This window comes from Poecilia mexicana, unplaced genomic scaffold (genome assembly GCF_051168715.1).
Source record: "Poecilia mexicana isolate PSO_F unplaced genomic scaffold, ASM5116871v1 scaffold_3, whole genome shotgun sequence".
NCBI lineage: Eukaryota > Metazoa > Chordata > Actinopteri > Cyprinodontiformes > Poeciliidae > Poecilia > Poecilia mexicana.
Genome location: NW_028263372.1, coordinates 22,230,433 through 22,258,101, shown reverse-complemented (window position 1 = coordinate 22,258,101; position 27,669 = coordinate 22,230,433). Strand labels below are relative to the sequence as shown.

General features: G+C 39.0%; 1 protein-coding gene across 4 annotated transcripts in view; it reads right to left on the bottom strand.

The window, feature by feature from the left end:
• The window catches only part of furina (furin (paired basic amino acid cleaving enzyme) a), an 81,892-nt gene that overhangs the window by 13,550 nt on the left and 40,673 nt on the right, over positions 1-27,669 (bottom strand). For all 4 annotated transcript variants that reach the window (XM_014994012.2, XM_014994013.2, XM_088004328.1 and 1 more), the window contains exons 3-11: positions 26,868-26,966; positions 21,101-21,196; positions 19,119-19,247; positions 18,939-19,015; positions 11,695-11,783; positions 7,726-7,898; positions 5,851-6,063; positions 1,681-1,781; positions 514-617 (exon numbers count right to left, since the gene is read on the bottom strand). In XM_014994012.2, the coding sequence (XP_014849498.1) occupies positions 514-617; positions 1,681-1,781; positions 5,851-6,063; positions 7,726-7,898; positions 11,695-11,783; positions 18,939-19,015; positions 19,119-19,247; positions 21,101-21,196; positions 26,868-26,966 (1,081 nt within the window). The remainder of the gene's footprint in view (positions 1-513; positions 618-1,680; positions 1,782-5,850; positions 6,064-7,725; positions 7,899-11,694; positions 11,784-18,938; positions 19,016-19,118; positions 19,248-21,100; positions 21,197-26,867; positions 26,967-27,669) is intronic.

Below are 27,669 nucleotides of genomic sequence, written 5' to 3'. Positions count from 1 at the left end.
TTTTACTTTTAACTGATCATAAACAAAAGACTATGGCACGATTGTTTCAAACACCTCTAAGAACTAACCACAGTTTTACTGTGGATGTAAGCTTTCTCAGCTCTTCTGTGCCTTCCTGATGGAATTGGACAATCCATGATGATCTTGCTGCATCTGTCAGCCTTGAGTCCACCAAATATTGTGACCAAACTTGTGAGGAACAAGCACCATGCTTCGCTACAGACACTCATTACTGTACTGCTCTCTGACCATTTGGTGAACAAACTGCCTTCAGCTGCAGCCAGATATTTTAATTTTTGAATCATAAGGTGCAAAGCACCTGCTGCCATTGTTTTTCTTGACCCCACTGGGAGTCATCCAGCCTCATATCATGTGAACGAATATGGCTTTTTCCTCTCTAACTCTCTTATCATACCCACATTTCATCATACCTCTCTGAAAAGCAGAAGCAACTCGAACCAACCTGTGATTGATTTAAAACTGACCAAACAAAAACAGATTATATTTCTGTACCTTTGCGTCCAACTCCATTGGTTCTCCAGTCATTGGCGAGCAGGTGAGCAGGCCGAGAAGTTCGCACAACCAGATGCTGCATGTCCCTCCAGGTGAGGTTTTTACTGGAGCAAATGGAAATGGATGTTGGCACGTAAAAAAGGCACATACAGGCTAACATGTATAATAATACACACTCTAGCTTGTAAAGAAAGCTGAAGCTCCCAAAGATCAGGCTACAGTTTTAACTTGCAGGTGGACAGATAATTATAAACAATGAGCTCAGTGTCCAGGTAGTCTCTTACATCTTCAGCCAGCATGTGGTTTGAGGCTCATTTCAGCCCTTTGGCAAAACAAAGAAAAACTGATGAGTCTCTATTGTTATTCTTTCCTGGAGAACACTAAGATTTAACTGGCAAAAAAAAAAGGGGTAAACACAGTCGGAGCCCGATTTGTCTCCCTTTCATTAACCTCATACAAGCTTTAAATTCATTATTGCTTTTTACTGTGGATTTGGCTTAAATGACGGCATTTTACAAAGTAACCCCAGCTAAATAAACCCTTTCTCATCAAATTCATTTCCATCTACAGTTTTCCCCCTCAATCATTTCACTCTGCTGCAAGACTAATTACTTACATCCAGCCTTGTGCTGAACATATTTTATGACCGTCCATTAGTGCTGGGTGACCAGATAAGAATGATTAGTGCTCCGAGCTATTTGTAAAAGCACAATTTAAATATGCGGCAAACGGCTTAAATAACTTTATATTTTAATTTAAAAAAATTTAAAAACAGCATTAAAATGAACGCTGGCAACACCAGCAGAGGTGACTTAATCCAACACGAAGGCTTTTAAAACGTATCATTTTATTACTCTTTGAAATATTCACACTTTCTTTAATGAAGCATTTGCTGTCGGGAGTTTTCGAGCCACATGGCAGGAACTGATAACGCGTGGCCATTAATTCAAGCTGCTTTGAAATCTAATTTACTCGAACTAAAATCTCTCAAACTGTCCCTATAAAAATGAATGCGCAACTTAACGAGCTCGTTGTGTACACATTTTTATTATTTTTTTCCCCTTTTTGTGCATTAGGTTAATTTGAATCAAGTAAATCTGAGTCAATTTAAATGAGGCAGTGCAGCTCATGGTCCAAACTCATAAAAAAGTGGTGATAAGAACTTACTTGGCTTCTAGGGCGAGAGCGATGATCCCAGCAGCCAGTGGGGCGGAGGCAGAGGTGCCGGTGTGAGAGTCGGTACATTTGGATTTGAGGTCTGTTGTTATCTAAGGAAGAGAAGCGAAAAGCTGAACAGATTGCTCCGTTCTGACAGTGCTGTGAAAATATATTAGCCGCCTTACATTTGCTTCGGGATTTTTTTTATTTTATTTTATTTTTTTGCCATTTTGTCTCACTTAAAAGTTTCAAACTAAATTTAACTAACACAGAGAACCAGCATAAAATGTCTTCTTTAAAAACCGGTTGTGCCACCTGTGTTGGCAACAACAGGCATCAAGAGTTTATGATGACAGACGAGATTTTTTAAATCACTGTGGAGAAATTATGACCCACTCTTGTGGTAGTTGTTTTACTTCAGAAGCTTTTCCATAAGTGATGGCCTGGTCATACTTGGTTCAAAGGTCATACCACACCAAAGCAATCAGATGTAGGTCTAGGCTTTGACTAAGCCATTTTAAAACCGTCACATATTTGAGCTACCCACCTAAAGGTGTGTTTCAGATTACCGTTTTGCTGCTTAACCCAAGTGTGCTTGATTTTAAGGTGACAAAGCGATGAGCGAACATTCTGATAGTAATTAAAGGATCCATCAACTCTGGCAAGTCATCCACATATTGAAACAGCAACAAAGCCACAGATCATTACACTCTCAGCAATATGTTTGACTGTCATGTTAATGTATTTTTTCTTGAAAAGCTGTCTTTAGTTTTACGCCATATGTAACGAGGCACACCGTTTCCATTAAGTTCTTCTTTTGTGTGGTCAGTCCACAGAACATTTAGGAATCAAAAAAGCATTTCTCAGGTCCAAGATGCCTGTTAGTGTTCACTAAGCAGTGGTTTTCACTTTGGAAATCTTCCCTGGACGCCCGTTTTGCGCAGTCTGTTTCGTATTATTGAATCGTGAACACTGACCTTAACTGAGGCAAATGAGGCCCGCAGTGCTTTAGATGTTTTTCTGGTTCTTTTGTGACTTCCTGGTTGAATCCAAATTGCTCCTTGGAGTAATTTTGGCCACTGTTAGAGGCTTAGACTCTGCAACCCTTTCTGAACTAACAGATATCAATGAGTTGGTTTCTGATCTGATCTTATGTTTCTTTAGATAAGTGCGTGACATCTTGCGTTTTAAGATCCTTTAGCCTACTTCATGTCGCCAGAAAGTTTATATTCAAGTATTTTTCTTTATTATGAAGGCCTACAAAACAAAAACAAAAAGTCTGGGTGTGGCCCGGGAAATGTAATCAATGTTGCTAATCACAGTTAAAGGTTTAAAAAAGTGGCAACTGATTTTTCAAAAAGGGCCAGGTTACTTTGGAAAACTTTGTTCCTCTAATGAATAAAATCATAATTTGAAAACTGCTTTTGTTACTTTGGTTAACTTTGAATTTGAAACAATATGTAGTATGGTTTTATAAATCTAAATGCATTCAGGCAAGATAGTGCAAGTATACTTTATAATAAGTATACCAACGCTAAACATTCGTACAAGCCGACTTGCGCATTAAAAATGTATTTGCAGGATTCCCTTCAAATAACCAGATAACGTGGAATTGGCCTCAGTAAAATGAATAAAATCCTTTACTCCTCACCAGATTCTCATATGTTATCCCATACTGCTTGTATTTGCTAGAGGCAAGAATCATCAAACGCATAAAGAAGCAGAAGGTTAAAAGTAAAAAGCCGCCAGCTAGAAAATCAAACCGTGGAAAGCATGTGCTCTCCTTCTCTTTAAGAGAGACTCCTTTTAGAATGAACTGCTTCAGCAGACATCCCCTAAGTGATCCACAGCGGAGGGTTGTGGATTCATTGGCCAGCTCCCAGATGTTAATATCTCCCACCGCAAGAATAAAAAGTAAGTTGCTGCAGAAGCAGAGAATTTTTTCAAAGAAAAGTCTGTCTCCAATGATACAAAAAAAAAAAAGACGTTTCATATGTCAGAAGACTTACATATGAAAAGCCTGCTGTCCTGCAGGATGATGCAAAAGAAGAGGTCTGTCTGTTACTGAACAAGACCGATAAAATAAAAGCAGGAGATATTTCCACAGGCTTTATAGAATGATTATTCTAAATAATAAAAACTGGGATAGTTTTGATATTTCTAGAAGCTCCCCCTTGCTTCATTTGGTTTCTAGTTTGGTTTCCAAAACAAAACAAAAAGTCTTAAGATCAAAATATTCTCTCTGGTATAACCTCACAGATGTCAACATCTCTCCTCTTCTCCAGCTCTTTGTTTTAAAGTTCATGAGTGGCATCATAATTAAGTCGGTACATCACAGACACATTACGGGACCAGCCACATGTCATGAAGTTGTCATCGGCTGCCTGTCAAGCTCTTCACGCTGCATGGCTGCATGCTATAAAGAGGCAGTCTGTGCATGCGTGTGTGTGCGTGTGTGTATTGGTGTGTCTGTGTAAGAAAGAGATTTAATGCTTGTCACAAGAATGTTAAGCAGAAACAGATTTGATGGATAGAGCTCCAGCAGTTTGCTATGAACTTTTTAATGACTCAAAGCAGCACGAGGTCTGAAGAAAAGGTATTTAGCAAATGCAACAATTAACTGTTAGTTGAAATGGAGAAAAAGCTGCTGCAATCAATTTGACGATGGGTTAATGTACTAAAAAAAAAACAATAATCAGTTAATAATTCAATTTACTTGCCAATAAGGTAAACATCCAAAGTGATTGATTTCAAAATGAGTGGGTATTTTCTACTGTTAAGAATTACATTAAACAGGAAAATCATGTTCAATTATAAATGTACATTTGTAGTATTTTCTCTAGTTCCTCCCTTTCAGCAGCAATCATAAAATTAGCAACAACCAGACCAAATTTGATCATTAAAGTCTTGACTTATCTCAACATGTTTTTTCAAAATCATTTATTCATCCATACCGATGACATGTCAAGTGTACATCAGTTTGCATTCTTCATCCATCCATTTTTGCCTGTCTTGAAATTTGAATCCGGTTTAGGCAAACCCTGCTTTTCCGAAGGGACACTGAGGCATTTCCAAGACATTCAACAGATATAATCTGTCTACATTTGCTTCCTGCCAGTCAATTTGGACACTCCTAAGCTAAGAAATGTCAGGTCTACTGGATGCCTGAACCCATTTGGAATCACTCCTTTCAATTTAGAGGAAAAACAACTTTTCCCTAGTGATTGTGCTTCTCTGCATCGTCCTCTAAACATCCTCAGAAGAGCAACACCCTTGTTTAATTTTGTTGCAGACAGAGAAACAATCTGAGGTTTAATCTCTGGCTCTGGTAGCAAACAGGACTAGACTGCAAACTTCACAGCAGGGTAATCAAAGATGCAGATGAAAAACAATCCGTTTGTCTTTTTAACATTTAAACATAGGTCAAACTTTTTCCCCCCCAAATTACTGTGTGAAGATAGTTCCCTGTCTGAAGTCCGCAGCAGAATCTGTGTGCGTCTGTGTGTGCTGCACACATCAGCTGTGTTTAGCTCCCCTGACCAAGAGTATCAAAACAAACATGGCGGATAAAGCGTCTGACTCACTGAAAAAGAATTCTGGTTATTCAGATTTCTCAAACACCGAAGTGGTCGAAAATATGGAAACGTGGTCACTCAGCAATTCATTATGGGGGAAAACAAGCAGAGAAAATATTTAAACACACAAAGTGTGGACATCTGCTTTCAATATCTCCACGAAAAATGAAGACAAAGCAATCACCTCACAAAATTTTTTTTTTTGTCTACACTGAAACAGTCCAAACAAGTTCACAGGCTAAAGCGACAAAAACAGTTTGTGTTCCCTGTTAATATCTGAATATTATCTGTTAATATCTCTGGGAGAGGGAAGTTCAAACTTCAGTTTCTGCACTATTGAAGGCTTCACACCAAGTGCCTTGTAGCTGGAACATTTTTTTTATTTATCCAGTTACTAAAGGCAAAAATGTAATTATATATATATTTTTTTTAAATCCAAAGCCTCCATCTGGTCAAATATTTCAGGAATGACAGCAGGTCCTCTTTGAAACCAGTCAGCAGAGAAAGGATGGAGGAGCTCAAAGTAAAGTCAGAGCTTTCGTGCGACAGAAACATGAAAAGGTCGACAAACGCAGAGGACACGCTACCCTCGGCCCCAACTCACAATCTGTTTCTCATTGATGTTCCCCGAGCTGTAGGTGGTGGCGAGGGTGGAGGAGCAGGCCTCGCTGTACCAGGGGACGTTGCCGTTCTGCGTGGTGCTGCTGATGGACAGAGTGTAAATGCTGTTGGTGTAGCCGTCGCAGTTGCAGCTGTCCTTCTCCCTTCCTCCGTTCCCAGAGGCCCACACGAATATGGAGCCCAAACCGCCACGACCCTGAGGAGCAGAAAACAGGCTTATAAAAAACGCTGAACACTAGCAGTGGGTGATGCAGACTTGAAGGTTTTATCACGATATTTTGCAATAGTGTTGTGATAACAATAAAAGGGACAATAAGAACTATTCATCACATCCTTTTTCAGGTAACTGTATGGCTGTGAGCCACAGCAATCATTGCCCCACAAACACAAATAATGCTCTTGGAAAAGATTCCCATTTGTAATATGCTTCTTTACAACACCTGTTATTCGTATCGCTAAACTACACATGGCCACTGTGTTTTCACATTTCTTGCCATTCATTGATACTTTCAATGGACAAACAGCAGAAAAAATAGTAAAGTTGTCAATCATAGCAATATGGACAGTTTTGGGGGGTTTTAAACATTATAAGTAGGAATTTATCGCGACAACAATAAATCAAAACTCTTATAAGAAATTTATTACAATAAATGATAAATGGCACGATAAATGCCCACCCTACTGAACACGCGTCCTTCCTTTTACTCAATTACCTCGCAGACCCACAACAGACAAAGAAGAAGAGATTCTCATTCAAACTTTAATAGGAATCCCAATTACAGGAGGGTGACTGTATCCTGGGCCGTCCCTCAAAGAGGTCCCATTAAAACCCAGTGTACATCGCCGGGGCCAAGGTGGTCACTCAGTAAATTGCAAAGAGCTAAGTATCGCATGACAGCAATGCAATACATAACGACTCAAAATGACAACAGCTCATTGTAATAAATCATCTAACCTCTCAGCCTTTAAAGTGCAATAATTTTCATCTAAGAGCTGCTTTATTGTATTGAGTGGCACCATCTCTCCGTGTGTTGATCAATTCCAGCGATGCACCACCCACTCCACTATCTGACAGCGCTGTCACAGTGCCAATTATCTTAGTAGTCAGTGTCAGTGCTTCCAATCAGCTTTATGGGACATGCTTTGAATCCTACAGCCTCACAGCAAGAGACAAAGCGAGCAGAGACAGTGTGAGGAGCAATCTGTATTCTTATAATTCTGTTGACTTGTTCATTTCTCATGTGGTCCCAATGTGCCAAATGCAAAGAGCTGCGATCAGCAACAAGACTGTCGACATCACAATATGCATCTTTTCATGTTTAATATTCAGACCGTTACCGTTCGACGCCGACAGACTGGCTTTTAGCATTAATCTCCTGAAATCTCCAATGTTTGGGCATATATATATATATATATATATATATATATATATATATATATATATATATATATATATATATATATATATAGACATTAGAGTTTAATTGGGAATATTTAATCATTCAAAGCTGCAGTGAATGTTTATCATTTGGAAGGCCACCTTTATTATAATAAATAGCCTTTCAAAAATACCTAAAACAGTTGCTCAGATGACAACACCGCTTTAAAACAAATGAGGAGCTAAGGGAGGGGGAACCAGCCGGAGACAGTTTTTTGTTTCCCCTTTCTCCCCGATTGTCCTCGCTGGTGGCTTTTAGAGGACATTTCTTCCCATTCGGGATGGCCAGGGTCAAAAACTGCTTTGTCCCTCTTGCTGGTGTCCTCTCATGCCTGAACAGTTCAATTACTTACTGGTGAAAGGAGGCAATACAGAGGCAGTAAATAATTCTGTCCCACACAGACACAATCATACACCCACATCAGTGACTCCTCGAAGAAAGGCTTCCTTGGCCAGTTTAGCGGGTCCATCGACTGTTTTGCCGTCGTCCTCTGGGCCCCAGCTGGCGCTGTAGATGTCGATATGCTGCGGGTTCAGACTGAGAGACTGGGCCTCCACCATGTCAGTCACTTCTCCATCCAGCATGCGCACTCCTGCAGCCAGGTTGACAGCAAGTAGAAATGGTAGTTTTATATGAATATCTAATGCACACAAATCACCAGCTTTATATGATTTATAGTCAAAGATCCCCCGTCTTCAAACAGGGTTAATCCAACTTTAGATGAACACCACATGGCCCCATTTCATTAGCGTTATTTAGTTAATAAAAACTAAGCCAAGGTGTCGAAGCAGTGTGTAAAAGAACACATATATTACATATTTAATACTGTCACTGCAATTAGGAGGATAAGCAGCAGCCAGGAAATCCGATTAACTCATCGTCAGCCAGTGAGAACCTCTATAAATGGCAAAAGTTTTGGCAGTTTGCTGCTTTGGTGCATTAAGATGAGTCAACGAAATGACAAGGAGTAAAAACTTCAGCAATCTAAGAGGAGCTGTTGGTGTTGCTTATAAATCAGGGAAGGCTTTTACAGGCATTTTAAAATGGTATAGAGTCTTTTAACAGGTGCATCTCAATAAATTAGATGATGATTTACTTTAGCTACTCTTTAAAAAGAGAACCTTGTGAATTACAAGCATTCACTGCACTTCTAGTGATACATACTGTATTTTATTTATGATATTTTTGATGACTAAGACTTGCAATTGTAACTCTTAAATATAACAACTATGTTTCTCAGAAAATTTAACTTTGTAGGTTCTTATTATATTTGGTGAGTTATTATTTGATATAGATTTTAGTGATCGAGATGATAAATACCTTCAAGAGCTGTGAGGACTCTGAAAAAAATAGAATAATGAAGATAATGTTGGCTAATCACAACAATATCACCACAGTCGCATGTTGTGCTGCTATCATGAGTATCTACTCGCAAGTAAAAAAAAACAACAACAAAAAAAAACATTTAATAAAATAAATAGTGTTCGTTGGAAAAGACATCCAAGCCAATCGGTGCTAACAAAACACTGCAAAAAACGGCATGATCTACATGTCTCTCTCCTTCGCCTCACTTAGGGTTTTCAATCCTCAAGTTTGATAGAGTAGCCGGAAGAAAACATCTGCTAGAAAATGAGATGACAGGAAGGCTTAGCTTTGCAAAGCTGTGCATGAACAAACCACATAACTTCAGGCAAAAAAAAAAAAAAAAAATCCTGTTGACAGACAAAACAGGAGAGAGATTAAAACTATAATACACAGCTCCGTGTTTAGTAAAAACAAAGACCTCGTATCAACAAACGCGGAGGAGTGATGATTTTAAATTTCTTTTTGCAGTCACAAGACCCTGTAAATGTTGTAGCTGGTGTCAACTATAAACCCCTCTGTATTGAAAAGTATGTCCAACAGCTAAATCCTGGTCCAAACTGGGTCATGCAGCTGGACAATAACTTCAAACGCTGCAGAAAATTCACAACATAATGACTCAAAATTCGGGCAAAAATGTGGTTCACTCTTCTACAAGGATGTAGCTCAGATGAGAAAAAAACTTCAAATGTTTCCTCTTAGTGATTGATATGCATATTAACATGTGTTATAAGTTATGTAACCTGCATGTGTTTCATGTAAAGGACATTCAGAATGGAAGGAAATGCCGCTAGTGTACATCTGCTATCATTTCAATTTGGAGCCAGCAGTATAATTTAAACAGTAACTCTATTGATTTTTGCCTGTACTCAAGATGGTTGTAAAAGAAATACCAAAAGAATGAGATCTGCTGAAGCGTGTGTGAAATCTCCTTGAGAGTCAAGAAGACATCTGAGGCAAAGCATTCATCAAAAAAGGAAACGGTACTCGACTCCAAAGACGGGATTAGAGCAGTAAATTGAACCAGATTCGTACTTCATTTTGCAGATGCAAACAAACCATAGTTAATCAGTAAGGTACAAATAAAGTGAATTTATAAAGAACTACAAGTAAAAAAAAAAACAATACATGAAAACTAAAAATCTCTTAATATGAGGAGCTTTTCCAACTTATGTATACTGTATTTTTATGTAATAAAAGAATCTAATAGGTTGAAGCAGAACTCAAGGTTTCTGTTATGGGTTAAAATAAGCATAATCTCCTGGAGACGCTTTGAGAACAATTAGATTACATTATTTTGTGAATTATTTTTTTCCAAAGTTGAAAGTAGTAAACAGCCAGATGTGCTTCGTACAGCGCTCAGTTTAATGTTAAGGTAATTTACAAAACATTCTGCATTTAGAGTATAAGAACAACAAACTGTGATTTTATTAGGCATACCAAAAGCAGGCTCCCAGACGCGGGTTATAATAGATTTTCCTTTTCTCCATCTGCGACAACTTGTAAAAGAAATGTCATGCACCTCATACATTGTCTTTAATAAAAAGGAAATGTATTTAGATTTGCAGTACAACAGTTATTGAATTTCTGTCGCTTCCCTTTTCTCTGACAACATCAGCAGCACAGGAGAGAGGAAAGGCGCATTTAAACTCAGCAACCCAAAATGCTTTTCCTGTGGAACTCATCTTCCTTGAATTTATTTTATTCTTCCCCGTCTGTCAGCTGTGTGCGTTTGCACTGTGAGGTACAAAACCGGGTGGTTTACATAAATTACATCTGCTGATGCTTAGCAGTTCCTCCCCCTGCAGAAGAGATGCTGCTGTTGCTGTCTGGGGATACAGATCTCCCACCGCAACAGCAGAGTCCAAAAATATGATTTAAAACAATGAAGTCAGGCAAATGAAGGATTAATATAAGATAATTTCGTAGCATTTATTATTTAACAGCTACCGTATGTAAAGTCAGTCCAAACACTGTTCAAAGTTGGAACAGATTTAATTCAATTTGGCCGATTCTGCTTCCCAAGTCTGTTTAGTGAAAAGAGAAAGAAGCCTCAGCTGTAAAAATAAAATGTGGTGATGATTCCCATGCATGATTATTTCACTGTGATTACACTCGGAAGCTGATGTAAAAATCACTTTAAGCTCAAAGGAAGCTGGTAATAATCCACAGGACTAAACAATTAAAGTCTAAAATTTGTGTCCAGAAGGAGCATTACATTAACTATGCAGCAGCTGCATATCCGTTTCCTTTAAATATCTCACAATAATTAAAGGCTGTGATGTTTTAACTTTGCAATTTGGAACATAACCATAGAATATGATATTACTGGATAGATTCCATTAAAATAGCTTTGATGAGAGCACTCACTCCACTGAATTCATTTAATTAATATTTCCACCAAGTTAAACAGATTTTATTGAGTTAATTGAATGGTAAAACACAGATTTTTAACATGACTGTGTGGATTTCAATGTTCCTTCACTGGAAACACTCCAGGCATTATTTGTAAATTACATGATTTTAAAATAATCCCACACAAGTCACACTGGTGTATTTTTTATTTATTTTTTGCTAAAATAAAGTGAAAGAGCAATTAGTCTGACATTATTAAAATGGAAGCTGCCGATGATACTTTTGCACAGAAGGTTATTTAAAACCCATGGTCACAAATCTACACAGGCTATTTCTGCTGAACATCGATACAAACTGAGCGAAGAGAGTTTGACAATACACACACACAAATTGAATCAAGGCTATTGCAACGTGTCATTTCAGGAACCACATCTCAAGACTGTTACTCCTTGCAAAACCAATACACTTACAGCAGCGTGCCAATCCTCGCAGCTGCAGCGATGCTTAAAAAGATTTAGAGACATACTGTGTCTGAGAAATGCAGTGAAGAAGTAAAAAATTAAAATAAATAAATAATCAGGTGCAGGATCACCATTTCATTTCAGCATTAGGCTGTTCAACATGCAGTCAAAAAAGAACCGTGACGAAGCTTTGAGAAACCAAATCATTACCTCCGATCTTTGCGTTGTAGGCAACGCCGATCCCACAGACCCCATTGTTGGCCACGGCTGCCACCTCTCCCGCACATCGGGTTCCATGCCTGGAAAGGAGGAAGAAACAAAAAAATCCTTATTCTCGTAAATTTGGTGAACCTGCCGACAACCATTTACTGCGCGTGCAGCCAATAGACGAATATAGGTCTCTTAAAGGTTACATGAGAAAAAATATTTCCCATCATGCGGTGTGGTGAAGCTGTACAGTGAGACAACACAAACTCTTGGAGACAGAGACTTGGCATGGATACTGTTAAACAAATAAATTCATCAGTGAGGGCAATCCATTGTGCATTATCTCCAGCTTTGTAGCATTAGTAACCTTGGACTGCCTCAAGCTTGAATAACGAGGAAGTTGTGAATTAGGCTTGCCATTTCCATTAAACATGAGCCCCTGCGGTAAGGGCTAGCTCCAGGCACCACAGTGTGGGGATCCAAAATAAGAGCGCTAGAAGGGCAGATGATCCCACCGCAGTCAGGTGTGTGTACCCTTCCCAGCCAGGCGGATACACAGGTTTAAAGCCCTAAAGCCTTTAGCCGAGTCTCCCTGGACTGCTGCCATTCCTAGACAGGAAAGCTGGATCCAAGGCCGTTCATTCACTGCTCAAGAAACATTCTGAGCCAGCCAGGCTCAGCTGAGACACTCTAGCTGACGAGCCAAACCAAAACCAAATAATCAAACACAACACCAGCAGCCAACGTCTACTGATAAAATACTCTCCATATAATGTCAGGGTAAGGACATTTAGCTGTGCTTTAGCTTGTAGTCTGCCAGTGGGGCTATTACCGGTTATTAATCTGTAATGGATTCTGCTGCCATGGTGCATTTTGAACTGTACAAGGAAAATAATAAAAAATAAAAAAATCGAGAGGTCTGAGGAGGCACAACCTGAATCTTCAGGGACATCTAATTAGAATCAAGATTTCTGGTTGCATAAAAAAAAGCTTGAGTATACTGGCATAAGGTCAGAGGACTGTAATTCACTTTCCATTCCCCTGAGTTTTCTTAAGACACAGTGGTGAGCTCAGAGGGCGAAGGCTAATGTAAATGCCACAATCAACAGTAACACCAGGACTCCAATATGTCGCAGGATGTTATTTAGAGGAAGACGAAGCTTGACTGAAGCACGCAGAGAAAAACATGGTGGCTGGATATGAATAAAAAAAATAGAAGCTCATTGTAGACTCAAAAAGCAAAACACCTTCACACAAAAATGTCATCCGAGTCATTTTCCACTGAGCTTTATCACAACATTCCTGGAAGTGCTGGTTTGTACTCTTTGGGGTATTATGTTGCTCTGCATCTGTTATTTTTGCGATGCAGCTGATAAGCAGAAGCCAAGGTGTCTGCGATCAGATGCCAGGCATGCACAGACCCATTCCTCTCATTGTCAGCAAAACCCCTTTTTCCAGCTGTTTCTAATAGATTCATTTCCTGGGCAGGCCGATGTACAGAATGCAGCAACACTAGCAGAGGTCAATCTTTACACTCTTATTATGCAAAAACTGCTTGCATTATCAGCACTCTCGAACTAATTATCTTGGGAGATATAAAACAATCCAAGATGATACCTTCTAACTTCTCCCACTCACTTGTTAAAGGCCGAGGAAAACAGCAGGGATACATTTGACAGTAAAACACTTTAATTAGAGAGCTATTCCTTAAACAACCATACAGGGTGGTTATATAAGAAATATGCCAGTGGGATGGCAATGTCACTAATCATCAGGCCACCGCACAGTCCGAATTTTAGCTCCACTGAGAACCTTTAATGGGCTGGAGCAGATCCATCATCAATAGTCTACCAGCGAAACAAATGAATGCAGCTCTGGCGAGAAATCAATGACACACTGCATATTGTAATTGCTAGGAAACAATGCAGACACAAAAGAAAAGGTAACAAAGCTCTGGTCAAATAAAATATTAGAGGCTTTCACCTTTTGGGCCGGGCAGTGAAAATACAGTGATGACAAATCATGCAAAGAGACAAAGCAAAGGGTTTCAGGAATGTGCTTAACCACAAAGCACTGCCAGAAAACCATCGGTACATGTTGGCATTGATCCTAAAGTCTGCAGATCTTCACTGCAACGTTGGAATGCCAGTCTTATTGATGATGGAGATGGTACAGAGAATTATAATACCTGCGCAGTAAAAAAAAAAAAAAGGAAAAAGAAAATCTCTTGTTTAAGCTACATTAAGATCTCAAGACCAAAGGGCACCAAGAAGTTTTAATTAAAAATGACCTTTAAATGCCAAAAGAAAGCCAATTATCTCACTGTATGAAGACAGGCTTTGGGTTTTCTTTTTCATTTTTATTTATTCCATTTGTTATGGAGCAAAGGCTAAAAACCATAAATCTTTACGGCACAATATCTGGAAAAACAGGAGCGGTCAACAGGATGTGCGTTTATTAATGGTTCCCCCAGGGGACAACTAGTCCTCCAACAAAAAAGAGGCAAGATGTGAGGAAATTTTCTACTGCTCTGTGGTGGGTGCGCAGACTGCACAATGCACAAGATCATCACAGGATGCACACCAGTAAGCATGGATGTCAGGAGGAACAATGAGCTGATGAGTGGGAATCGTTAACAAGACACCCTGATTAATTCTGTAAAACCTGCCTGATGGATTCCTTTACACACTTCACAAACAAAGCAACATTAAACTGCTTACCCTCCTTTCGCACCTTAATTATATATTGTTGTAGTTTTATGTAGCTGCAGCTAGTATTTCAGGCAAATGTACAAGCATAAAACTTGGAGAGACACAAACATACGACGGACAAACTATCATTCCACCAAAATTAAGAAGACTCTTCCTGTGCTTCATGCAGTCAAAAACAAACGATACAAGAATCAATCAGTGTGGATTCCCCCTAATTTTGACACATACTAGCAGTAAGTGCACCGTTGGACTAAAAGGTCAACACCTTTTCTTTTCATGCAACAAATGTTACACCCAACATCCTGATGACAAAAGAAACAGGAAGATAAATGTGGTTTGTATTTAGACACGTATGTCCCAACACATTCACACCAGAATCTTCAGCAGTTCAGGGAAAAAGAAAGTAAAACAAACGCTTATTGGGTTCCTACATATTCTTCAGCCTTGTTAGACAAATACGGTGTAACGACAGTAACCATAAATGACGACAAAAATAAAAAGTTTTGTTTAAACATCTGGAGAACCAGTCTGATGGAGGACTGCTGGTACAGAACATAACTGAGTGAGGTGAACAATATGATCTAAAGAAGGCAAATTACCAGCACTAACCAAAATAAAAGCCTTACAGAACCCAGGTAAGGGAGATAGTGTTGTGAAACAGATGTCTTCCAACCTGCAGAAATAGCACATTAAGGAGTAAAAATGGGAGAATCGTCTCTTTTATTTGGCTGTTTATGAGGGGGATCTGTGGAAAAAAGGGAAATATTAACATCAGATGGAACCGGACTGATACAATCTAGGTACCGGATCCAATACCTAATGTTAGGTTTATAGACGACAGATGGTTTATCCTATTCACTTATACAACACTAAACATTTAGGGTAAAGTGTTTTGGATTGGAGTAGTTAGCTGATTTAAATGCAGATAACAGAATCTGATCTTCACCCAAGAATCATAAATCAGAGCATCTCTATGGTTACACCTGACGAGATCTAAATTTGGCTCCTGCTGATAAAACTCAATGTGAAAACTTGGCTCAGACAAACAAAAGAAGAACCGAAATGATTTAAGAAGGACTTGATTGCATAGGATTAGAAACATTACATACTTACTGCTTGTGCTGCTGAAATGGACTGAGACACTCAGGATGTTCATACATAGATTGTGAGAGTATCACTCCAATTATTATCTTTAGAGTGCCAGAGCTCCCACATTCAAAGATTTACACAAAGCATATGATTATGATTCCTTCCTCGGAGCCCGATTACATTAAAATAAAACTTTTGAAGGCTCCGAGGTTCCCGAGGTTGTAGACAGTGGCATTTGCAGTTCAATAGTTCCTTGGCTTCACTCAACCTCAAAGGTAAATCAGAACAAGTGTTCTGCTCTGCTCCTTCTTGAGTCAGTTAATGGGCCTGTCTGTTAACTAATGAGCTGGTCTGCAGCACAAAAGGGCCAGTGATTTAAAAAAAAAATCCAAAGTAAAGAAAGCCAATCTTTCAAAATAAAATAAATTAAGCATGTCCCAGGGAAGTCAGGCATCAATTGATTGCAGCTTTGCAAAATCTTCCTGAGTTTATATATATATATATATATATATATATATATATATATATATATATATATAAAATTAAAACTACAAAAGCTGACACTAAATGCACTTATCCAGGTTTATAGTTAAACTTATACACTTCTATAAGCAATTCCACCCACAAAAATAATTAGAAAATCATCCAAATAGGTTTTTGGAGAAAACCCTGGAAAGAGAAACATCTAGATTGCATGCTGCTTTAGATAAACATGAGGGTGACTGCTGCTCTCCACGGCTTGCATGCTGTGAAAGAAAGGCAGCCTTATGGGAGCGAACAGAGTTGGGCTTTCAGAAGAGAACAGACAGTTACAGTCTCTCACACATTCAGGCCCTCACACAGGTTGTTTGCACGTAGATCTGCACTAACAGTAGAGTATAGCATACAAACACATGTAGAAGCACACATACAAACGTTCTCCCTCTAAACGGGTCCAGCCAGATGGAAGCCACAAAGGGCTGGGTGGCTCCAGATAGGAGCTGGGGTTTGTTTGCGAGAGGTTAATCCACATAGAGGAAAACCTCAATAAGAAGCGTCTTTGCTGGGCTCTGGGCCACCATGAACCCCAGGAGGGGCTTAACCTTCTTCGACATAGATTTTTGACTTGAGGAACTGCACAGGAGGGATTTTTATATGAAATCTTTCTCAAGGAATACCACCATTTAAGGTTTTATTAATGATAGTGGGATAACTTTCTGGGACACCAGTCTCATAGTGTCTTAAAAACCACTCAACTGGTCGGCACTAGAAAGCCATGTTTGTACTGAATCATTACTTGTCAAACTTTTTCTCCCAGTTGTGTGTGGGTTTAAAGAAGTAACCTATTTTCAGTGGGATTAGATTCACAGACCCATGGTTGTCCTCCCCTCGCTCCCATGATATGACACAAACACACTAACAATCTTCCATCTGTAGCTTACGATACACCTCGTTTTCCCAAAGTCTAATCTTCTCTGCCCATCATCAGCAATCACACAGCGCCTCCCCTTAAAAAGGTTTCCCGGGCCGGCGGCCAACAAACAGCAGATTACTGCAAATCAGAAATTAAAGGGGAGAAGCAGGGGCAGGCAGCGAGGGTGAGGGGGAGACAAGTAGGGACCTTTCTGAGCCAAGAGATTTGCTGTTTCATTAATGCTGATGAACTTAATTCAATCCAATTCACTGCAGGGCACCATGGTGGCGATAAACAAACCCTAATGTCATCTGGAGACACCGCAGCAATAATGATGTTTTCTACACGCAATACCTTAATACCAGAGCAAATTTACTCAGACGATAAGAGAGTCTTGGTGGTACTGTGGAGCTTTAGGAAGCCAGAAAACTGAAGTCCGGTTTCCACTGAGCAGCACAGATCAATGCGGTGGGCTGTTTTGTCTGTTTTCATTGTAAAAGCAGCCCTTATAATCGACCCCTGCAGCACTATTCCTGGGCCAACTTCAGCTGTAGGTCCATAGGACAATGCTACAGTAGCTACTGGCATCACAAGACACAGTTCAGAAAAACATCACTGCTTGTGATAAGCACGAGACATATTACGTCAAATCTGCTGTTGCATTAGTATGACGCAAAGTAAGGCATTTCGGTTTAACCCCACCTGCCTACTGAGGACCCAGTTGGCAGTAGAAATGCTCTCCTAAATAAACTGGGCCATGAAATAGCGTACCAAACAGCAACGACCCACGTTGCATGTACCACTCAATGGAAACAAAGAAAAGGTTTAGAAAGTACCAAAGAATTAGGATTTTCTAGAGTCTGAGAGTACATCTTAATTAATTAGATTGTCTTTAAAAGCTTTGAATATTTCAGTAATGGAAATAAATAACTGTATATTCAGATTAATTACAGAGTAGTCAATTTTAAAACCTTTAGTGATGTTATTTTTTATAACTATGGCTCATAGCTAAAGAAAACCAAAAGCAAAGTGTCCCACAAAACTCCAATATTTCATCAGGCAAACAGAACAGAACTGTTCTGTTAGTTACACTATAAGAATGTTATGGCATTGAGAATCATGGAAAGGATTGCTGACTTGACAAATGTCCAGCAGGTAATCATTGAGATCCTCTACAAGGAAGATAAACTATAAAAAGGTCTGAGCTGAAGAAGCTGGCTGCTCATGCAGCGCTAAATCCAAGCATATCAATGGAAAATTAAGTGGAAGAAAAATGTGGTGGGAAATGTACAAGTCTAGAGTAATTTTATTTTTTTAAGAAATACAGGTGATTTAGGGAGTCCTGTCACTTGCTAGTGTTGTGTCTGTAGTCCAAAGTCAGTGAAGATGAATTGCAGGACTTTTTAGAGCAATCCATGATTCACTCTGGTGACATGCTTTATGCTTTATTCGTTTTCCAGAAGGACTTGGCACCTGCTCATACTCCCAAAAGTACCTATTCCCGCTTCAGTGACCAGGGTATCACTGAGTTTGACTGGCCAACAAATTGGCCTGATCTAAACCCCAAACAGAATCTATGGATTCTTGTCAAGTGAAAAATGAGACAAGAACAGGAGCTGAAGACCGCTCTACAACTAACTTTTCAGTAGGCTGACATTTCTCTTTTACATTTTTTTATTTTTTTCAGATTTTAATCTGAAATTGTCTAAACTCAGAAAACCAGTGATAATTATTAAAATGATCAGAAATAAACATTTCTAATTCCTCAATTTGTTAGTAAGTAATCTCCCTCTCTAAATTTAATGAGTAAAAATCACCTATTTTTAATGAACTTGTATTTATTCACCAGCGAATAAAAGGCTTTTTATTTAGTTATGGGTGGTAATTATTTACATACTAGAAGTGTGATTAAAGGAGAAACTGAACAACAGGACTTCCTCTCTCAGCATGTGTCCCACAGAGCCACATTTACAGAAGCAGCAGCGTAGTAGGGCGAGGAAAAGAAAACACAAAGCAAGAGAACAGATGAAACCGTGATCGGTATAAACAGCTACCTGTTGTCGTTAAGCTGCGTGTACCGAGGCGTAGGATCGGGATCGGCATCATTCACGTCATAACTGGCTTCCGGGTCCTTTAAAAGACAGAAGAGCAGCTTGCGTCATCAACTGTTGGTTCTTAACTTGTATACCAGAAATCTGTTGCATTTTCTGTGTGCATATTTTCCATGTACTCACATAGTTCTGCGACAGGTCAGGATGGTTCTTCTCTATCCCATCATCCAGGATGGACACCACCACTCCTTTACCTGTGTAGCCCAACTGCCAAGCAGCTTTGGCATTCAAGTCCCGGTGGTTGCTGTTATACTGAGAGCAAAGACGGCAGATGTATGAGAATAAAACTCATTGTGGAATAGAGAAGAAAACACAAGACAACTTAATTATTTTAAGAATTACTTCTTTTTTTGGATGAAATGAAAACAACCTTTATTGCCGTTTGAATTTTTCCACTTAAAGTGAAGCAGTGATGGTATGAGGAGCATCAAGGGTGTATATTTAAGGATATCAGTATCACATTTGCTCTGACTACACTTCCTATAGCCAGCAAGCCAAGTAAAGAAACAGTGAGGTGAGTGAGGGCACACTGAATGCAATTTGCATGCTTTTGACGTTTAACTTGACCTTTTATCAAAAGTCACATTGGACTTTCAAACGGTTCAAAGCTCCTCCTCTCGGAGTTAACCATTAAAAAGTAATGTGTCTGAGGTGTCATCCAGAGCACTTCTCCCCTGGATTTCAGTACAGTACCATGTGAGCCTGGGTCGATCAGACAGAATTAAATTACTCCACAACCTTGTAAGATCCTTGACACCCCAAGCATCAAGAAGAAAAATCAATTAAAACTGAAAGTTCTAATTTTGCAGACTTACTCTGATTTGCAATGCAGAGGAAGTTCTGCAAAAAAAAAAAAAGAAAGAAAAAAAAGGCCTTTTTGTGGCTGACATTTTTAATTCTGAATAGTGTCCATCAAACAGGAGCATCTCCTTCTCATTTTCAGCAAACTGACAAAATCTTTGTTTTAAGCTGCATCAGTAATTTATCAGCAGGACATTTTTTAAAATCTAATTTAAACAAATTAAAACTGAATTAAACATGCTTAATCTAATATCAGATCCACAGCGCTAGCATATGTCCATCAATAAAATACTTCTACAAGGACCCCCCCCACTACTAAAAGTCCTGTAGCCTGTCAGTTTTGGTAGACAGCCATATTGGTAGGTTTTGTGGATGTGTTGTAATCTTAATTTAGGATAGGGCTTTACAAGATGTTCCATCCATGAGACATGGGGAAAATCACTTATAACTTTACCCTGATTTAAACTTTCTCTTTTTTATTAAAGTATATCAGGGAAAAGGGGACTGAATACATCTGAGTACGCATCTTTTTTATTTTTTACTTGTAAAAGATTTTCAAAGTTTTGAATCACTAGACAATTATTGTCTATAACAAAACATCCCAATAAAATACACCAGTTTGTGATTTTATGCAAGAATCTGTAAAACAAACTTTACTTTGAACTGTGTGCAATTTTTCCTACAGCTTTAAGGCTGATGGTTTTATAGCTCATTAATAAATGAAAAAAACTTCAAAATGAATGAAAATTATATACTATTATACGTATTAGAAGTAACTAGAGGTGCAATTAGATTTCAGATAAACTTTTTTTTTTTTTCATTTTGCCACACAGGATATGACATAAGTTAGGGGTAATGTACTATGATCTTACCAGGATGAGTAACACACATCAATTCTACAGGCATTTGTGGTCTTTTACTTCTTTTCTTGTCAAAACTACTAACTACAGGCTCTGTTCCTGCAGTTTGTGATTCAAGTCTGTTTTGCATCACCATGAATCTTCTTCTGCCTGCAGCAACCTCACAGTAATTGAAGAGCGGCGCTGAGCTGAAAGTCTCAGGAGTTGTTACCACTGCTTTTAACGGCCTAATGTATCAGTGGCATTCCTCAAGTCAAATGTGAAAATCAATCCAATAAAAACAAGACCACTTCAAGATAAACTGCGCCCGTCTCGCTCTGCCTTCCCTGTTTGTTGCTGTGCTTTTTATGAACTGCTGCAAAGCCAGACTTCATGTTTGGACACCACTGCTGCTCAGGCAGCTTCTGCTCAGTTAGGTTTTTGTCACGCACCGTTAATACTCACCAAGTACCACTGGTCTCTGAACTTGGGATCAACAAATTCTGTGACGGTATCCCTCTTTTTCCTCTGTTTGGACACTTGCTGCTCTGACCAAGTAACCTAAACAGAGAGGGCAGAAACAAAAAAAATTAGAGACAAAAAAAGGTAGACGTTTCGTAACCTTCAGTCAAAGAAAACAAAATGCAGAAGCAACATCACTCACAACATTTAAAGGGGGGAGGTGGGTGGGGGGGAGAGAAGGTATAATTATGCGCTGCCCGTGAGTGTCAGCATGCCAAATGAAATAACTGAGATCCAACTCTCACCGGGACGGCAGCTGAAAGAGTGAGATTAGAGGCACCGGGGCATGCTGGACTCCTCTCTAATGAGGCTCGCTGATGAATTCCAGAGCAGGCCAAGACTAATTAAAATTTCCGGTTTGTGTAAAGTGAAATGCAATGCATCAGAGGTTATTGTGAATATGCGTACACCTGAACATGAATGCACATTAGGGTGGAACGCGTAACAATACATAAGTGTGCAGCGGGCCGTCATAATGGGGGAACACTTGTCGGAAATGTTGGCAGAGTCAGAGGGCTTACAGGGAAAATGTTTCTGAATATTACTCCCTGGCTGGATTGTGTTTTGAGCACAGGCAGACACCTAGGTTGGTAAGTCGCATAGAAGAAGAAGAAGAAAAAAAAAAAAAACATTTCAAAGAAGAAAGACAGAACTGTCTGCAGCAAGGACAGAGTACCTGATGTGAAGGACAACTAAATTACACCCAATCTCCCTTTTTACTCAAATCTCTGGTGATGCAGACAGAGGGAGAGGGACAAAGAGGTAAAAAGTAATGAAGGTTATATTAACTGCTGAAGCAATGTCATAATGGAAGAAGAACACTCTTCAAAACGTCAAAGAGGTCTGGGTTTGGGTTCAATCAGTTTAAGAGGATGTGAAGTTTTTATGCTATTCTAACTGTGAAGATCAGGTCAGCTGCATCCCTGTGGCAGTTCACACACTCCGAATCAGCTCTGGTTGGTGATGGGAAGGATCAAATACAAAAAATTAAATGAAATCCTTAATAAAAATGTTTTTTTTTATATTATTATTATTATTATTAGTATTATCCATTACAGAATCAAAATTATAGAGTCTAATGAAGTTGAGGCTTTAAATGCATCAAGCAGCAACATGTACTTTGATTAACTTTGAGTTCCATAAAAAATTTAAGAAAATTTAAAGCCATAAGCTTTGATAAATAAGCTATGATATTCTTTACATTTTCCATAGGATTACAAAACGTGTAGAACATTTTCCTACTTCATGTTCTATATTCCTCAAAGGCAAAATTGGAACAAAACGATAAAATAAAGTATAAAATAAATATTTCTAAGTTGGATCTGTGCACCTCTAGTTGCAAGTGTGGGAAAGTGAGAGGAAGCAGCTACTGTGTTTAGACCCTAAAGGTCATATCTCATAAATCAAACATGTAAATCTGAAAGACACTTTGAAGAACATGTTTAAAATATTAGCCTACGCCACAGCATTCAGGACATGCTGCTAAAAACTTTGTAGCTCTTTTGAGGCTTTAAACTTAACAAAAAAATTTATCTTCCAATCAAAGAAAAGTTTTAATCCCTGCAGTTCTGAATTTTGCAGACAACATTCTGCAAAATCCAATTCTTCAAAAAGGAACTAAGACAGGTCATCTAAACAAGCATTTTTATTCAATACTGCATTCATATATTTTTTTTATAGAGCAAGCCAAGGCAAACACTGCTTTTAGTACAATCAGATCAGAGCCTATAAAATCTGACATCACTGAATTAGATAAGTGGAAGAGTTGCTAAAACCTAATTCTAATTCATGAATCACTGAAGGACTGAGACACTCTCCAGGTTTCACCATACATGCATCAAATTTTAAACAATTTAAGTGGCCAGACAGAGACGGATGAAAAAGCAGCTAATGGAGCGCTTTGCTTCTTTCTTCAGCTTAACTGTGGCTTTCCATTTTAATAAGACGACAAATTTATTAAAACAATCTCTATGGACAGAAGAAAGCAGTCATTTTCTGCACTGACTAAACTTCATTTGATTTCAACTCAGATTAAAACCATTTCTTTTCTTCTGCGTCATCAGGATGAGGGTGTGATTTCCCCCTTTTCGTTTCCTAGCACCCTTTCTATCATATCTGACACTCTGGTTTCACACGTACACAGGGAAAGGCTGTTGTGTGTGTGGGACATTTTCAAGCTGACCTACATGCAACGATTCATATGTGTGGTGTGTAAAGCATGGAGCAACAAACACCTCGATGCCCTCATTATTTTGCAACCTTTCATATTTATTCCATCGCTTCGTCAGAATTTTGAGCGCATGGGATGTTGCAACCTTGAATCCTTGTATGCTGTGAAACGCAATGCAGAAAAAAACCACAATGTGCAAATCATGCTGTAACCCCGTATACACCTCCCTCGACTGTGGAATGTTTGCTCCTAACACCTAACCAGGAAATGGTAAAGACAAACAGGAAGCACTGGTTTAACAAGCAACACCTCTACAGCTGGGAGAAAATTTACAGTAAATGCTCAGCAATACATCTTACTCGCATCAAAACGCCTAAAATCCCCCCGTTTTGAGTCTTTGGCAAATTATTTCTTAGTCTGTTTAATGCAACTGAAGAGTTAGAGGATTTTAAGGTACATATTACCAGGTCTGGCAGGATCAGCAAGAAAGCACACTAGCAAGAAGACTTGTGTATCTTCATGTTATACACTGTAGAGAATATCTGAACATTAAAATCAGGGTGTATACCAATCTAATGGAAAGCTGACGTTCAAAGAGTTTGCCTTGTCTCATGTTTGAGAGAGAGAGTATTTTTCCTCCAACAAATAAAATCCCCACACACTCATTTTGTCCACCCTTTGCTTTGTCCTTCCAAATTCAACAAGCAGAGCACGGCTCCCCTGTGACAAACTGGAACGAATTATGAAGCAGTTTATGTTACTATGAAACTTGTTTAGGAGATGCAAAAATTGCCATTACTGCAGAAGTAATAAAAGCAGTTATTAAAAAAAAATCCCGTAAACAAGTGTCGGATAATTAGTTAAAATTGGTGCTTATGCCTTTTTATTGTCTCTCTAGAAAAAAAAGGACATTCACTGAAACGAAGTACTGTACGAAACAACAAATAAAACCAGAATAAAAGAAAACAGAACAATGCATGGGCGTAATAGATAAAGCTCTAAACCCCTAACTCGCTTGCATTTTTGGTTTATAAAGTCTGGCAGATGCTTAGATGCTTTCGTGAGCAATTAATTGCACTTCAAATAGAATTCAGTGGAACATTTAGGCTTCATCTCAACTAGTTTAAAAGCTGCAGAGAGTCTCTCCAGGGTTTAAAAAATCCTCCTATTTCATTTTAACCCTTTTATTTTGTGGGGGAAACCGTGTGGTTCAGTAATATGGGAGCACAATTAGCAATAATCTCACAGTTCACAGGCTTTGATCACACTGTTAATTACAGAAAAGTCCAAATATTGATGTTTATGTGAGGGAGGGAGCCGAGGGGTTGGTAAAGTGTGCGAGGAAAGCAGAATCGGCAAAGTTCTCCTGATTAAACCAGATTGAAAATAAATTAAAACCCAACTCCTATTTTAACAGACGGGAGGAGCTGGATGTGTAACGGTCCATTTTGTCTGAGGAGCTGTGGGACAAAAGGAATTCAGCAACAGGAAATGGAGCTGCGACGTTAAAGGAAATCCCAGAGAGGGAGGTGGGACTGTGTCTACCGGGTAAAACAAGCTCAGCAGACGCTCGTCTATTCCCGCTCAGCACCTGTGCAGCGCAAATTAAACCCATCAGTCAGGGGGCTGCATTTCTACAGACTGATGCCGAGATTTATGAGAGGAATTATGACTGATTGCAGAACTCGGCTTAAATATAAAGTCTTTTTGGTTAAAGATATGGGTTGCTATAGAAATGCTACCCAGCTACACTGCTGGTGATCATTATTAGCAATGGAAATCACGCTGATGTGCAAACTCAGTGCTCTGGTTGTGCTACATAGGGCTAAAGAAATTCCTTAAATGTATTCCCAATTCTGTACAATTACCCCTAGGTAACCTATGGATCAGAGGCTGCCACTTTCCATAAATATTCATACACCAACTGAGAGAGTGTGGAATGCAGCTACGGCTGTGCTGCGCACTTTAAAAGGTGAATGCTCTCGGGTTTTTTTTTTTTTTCATAAGTTTTAGTTACCTGCAGAAATCGGAAACTGACAAGTAGAAAATGTATTCAGGATGAAGAAAAATTGCCTGAAATCAGTCCACACTGTTGTCTTGCATCACTCACAAAATGCCCCGAGAGCACAACAAAAATGGAAAGAATAAATAAAAAAAACCCCAGCAAGAACTACCTAAGACAAGCTGCACCACATCACTGGCATATCAGTTCTTTCATTAGGGGAAATTCGTGTGTTTTAATCATTCTTTGTGGAAGAAATAATTAGTGAATTAATGCATCAAAGGAAACTCTCTGGAGGTAGAGCAGGTTGCTCACTAATTGGGGGCTTTAATACTGGCTCCTCCTTTCGGTGAAACCCTCAGGCAAGACACTGAGCCCAAAGTCATCTTGATGGTTAGGCGAGCGTTTTGCCTAACATCCTGCTGCCACCAGTGCATCGGCCTTGATGTGGGGAATGTGTGTGGTATTTGCAAGGCACAGCAGAAAAGTTTCAGAAAAAAAATAGTCTGAACCTATTTTGACCCATTGTGTCTTTTTTTTTTCTTTTTTTTTTTTTTTGCTCTAAAATTTAGACGTCTGTTTCTACATGAGTTTATGACAATGCTTCTTAAGTATAGCAAAAAATGTAAATTGATCTGGACCTTTTGTTGACGGTTATGATAGAGGATCTTTCAACACGGGGTCTACTTTCAATGCATCTACTTTCCCAAATCACATAGCTGTAAATCACATATGGTGAAGACAGCAAAGATTTCCAAGCTAGCATTGACACCTTATTATATCTGCAATGCAGAAAGAAAATCCAGCTCTGCTCATGCTTTTCATTGGGTTAATTATTTTTAATTAGTACCATGATTGAACACTACTTTCTTTTACAATTCTAAATAGTGCAGCGTTGAGTTTTCTACTTCGATTTACCAGACATGATGATGTAAAAAATGCATTTTAATTATTCCCATCGCTATGTGATTACTGTACAATCAATATGTTAATGAGTTATTACTTTAGATTAGAGCTAACTGGAGCTAAAAGACATTCATTTATTGTGAGAGGAAGCCTGAAATTTGTTGTACAAACAGACAGAATTATAAAGTAAAGACTGTAAGGTGACTCCACACTGCTCCACACCTAATGTTCCATATTTCCTTTTAGGATTGACTGATTTAAAAAAAAAAAAAGTATTTCTCGGTTTAACATCATTAAAATGTGGAACCAAGTATCTTCAACCTACAGGCAAAAGAGCTAACTCAGTTGAATCAGTAGAATAAAACAATGCTTTATATCTAGACTCCATCTGACCTGCAGTACAGGAATGAGACATCCTTAATTGCTATGACAAGTGCTAACTGGAAGGCTCACTGCAGGCATCACAGTCCTAAAGGTGAGAAACGGTAACTAAAAATGCCTTTTAGCTGGAAAATAATAACTTCTCACTTTCCATAAAGATGCAGCTGTCCCCACACCTGAAAAAACTGTCCCCAAAAGCAAACCTTAACCACATCCGAACGCCCCGCTACCCCGAGAGATAAACCTCTTACCTTAGGATCTCTTTCCAGACGGACTTGTGCCCCTCTGTGATCAGACAGCGATCTCTTTACCACTCTGCGATGCCGGAAGTGATAGTAATCACCAAATACCTGGAAAGACAAAGAGATATGATCACCCATCACGTCCTGCGGTTCAGATCTGTCTGCCTATAATCTGATAGCACCTCCGTATATCCTCATGGCATATCCTTTGCCACTAAATGACAAATTTTTCTATAAACTTTACAGAGTGGCAATAAACAGTGTAGCAGGCTGGAAAAAACAGCCTTCTACTCTAAGATGAAACCGATACAACATAAATATTTACAGCCATCTGGCCCAGCGCAGGATTTCTATTTTTATTTTTTGAACATATATAACCTTTAACAGCATCAAAAATATTCCTTGCAGTTTCTTTTTACTCAGATTATTGAAAGCCCCATGCACATTTTTCTCCGCAAACAAGTCTTCTCTGCATTTTAAGCTCCCTGGTTAGGTTTGTTCTGTCCTTAAACACAGGGATCATCATAACTCTGCTTTCTAAGTAAAATATATTTATACATTTTATCTGGAAAGCTCAGCTCATTCCCCCACGATCCCTTCCTCCCCACATGGTGCCACTCCAGTGTGCACTGCAACATTCCCTTGGTCTAAAAGAGGAACAGCTCAACCCTCATCAGCCTCCCTGCTCCCATTTAATCACAGTAAACAGACTGATTCCAGCAGGGGTGACACAAAAAAAGGCCCTGCACACAAACCCGCCAGACAATAGGGAAGCAATAACCAAGAGGAAGCACATGGTTAACTGTGATAT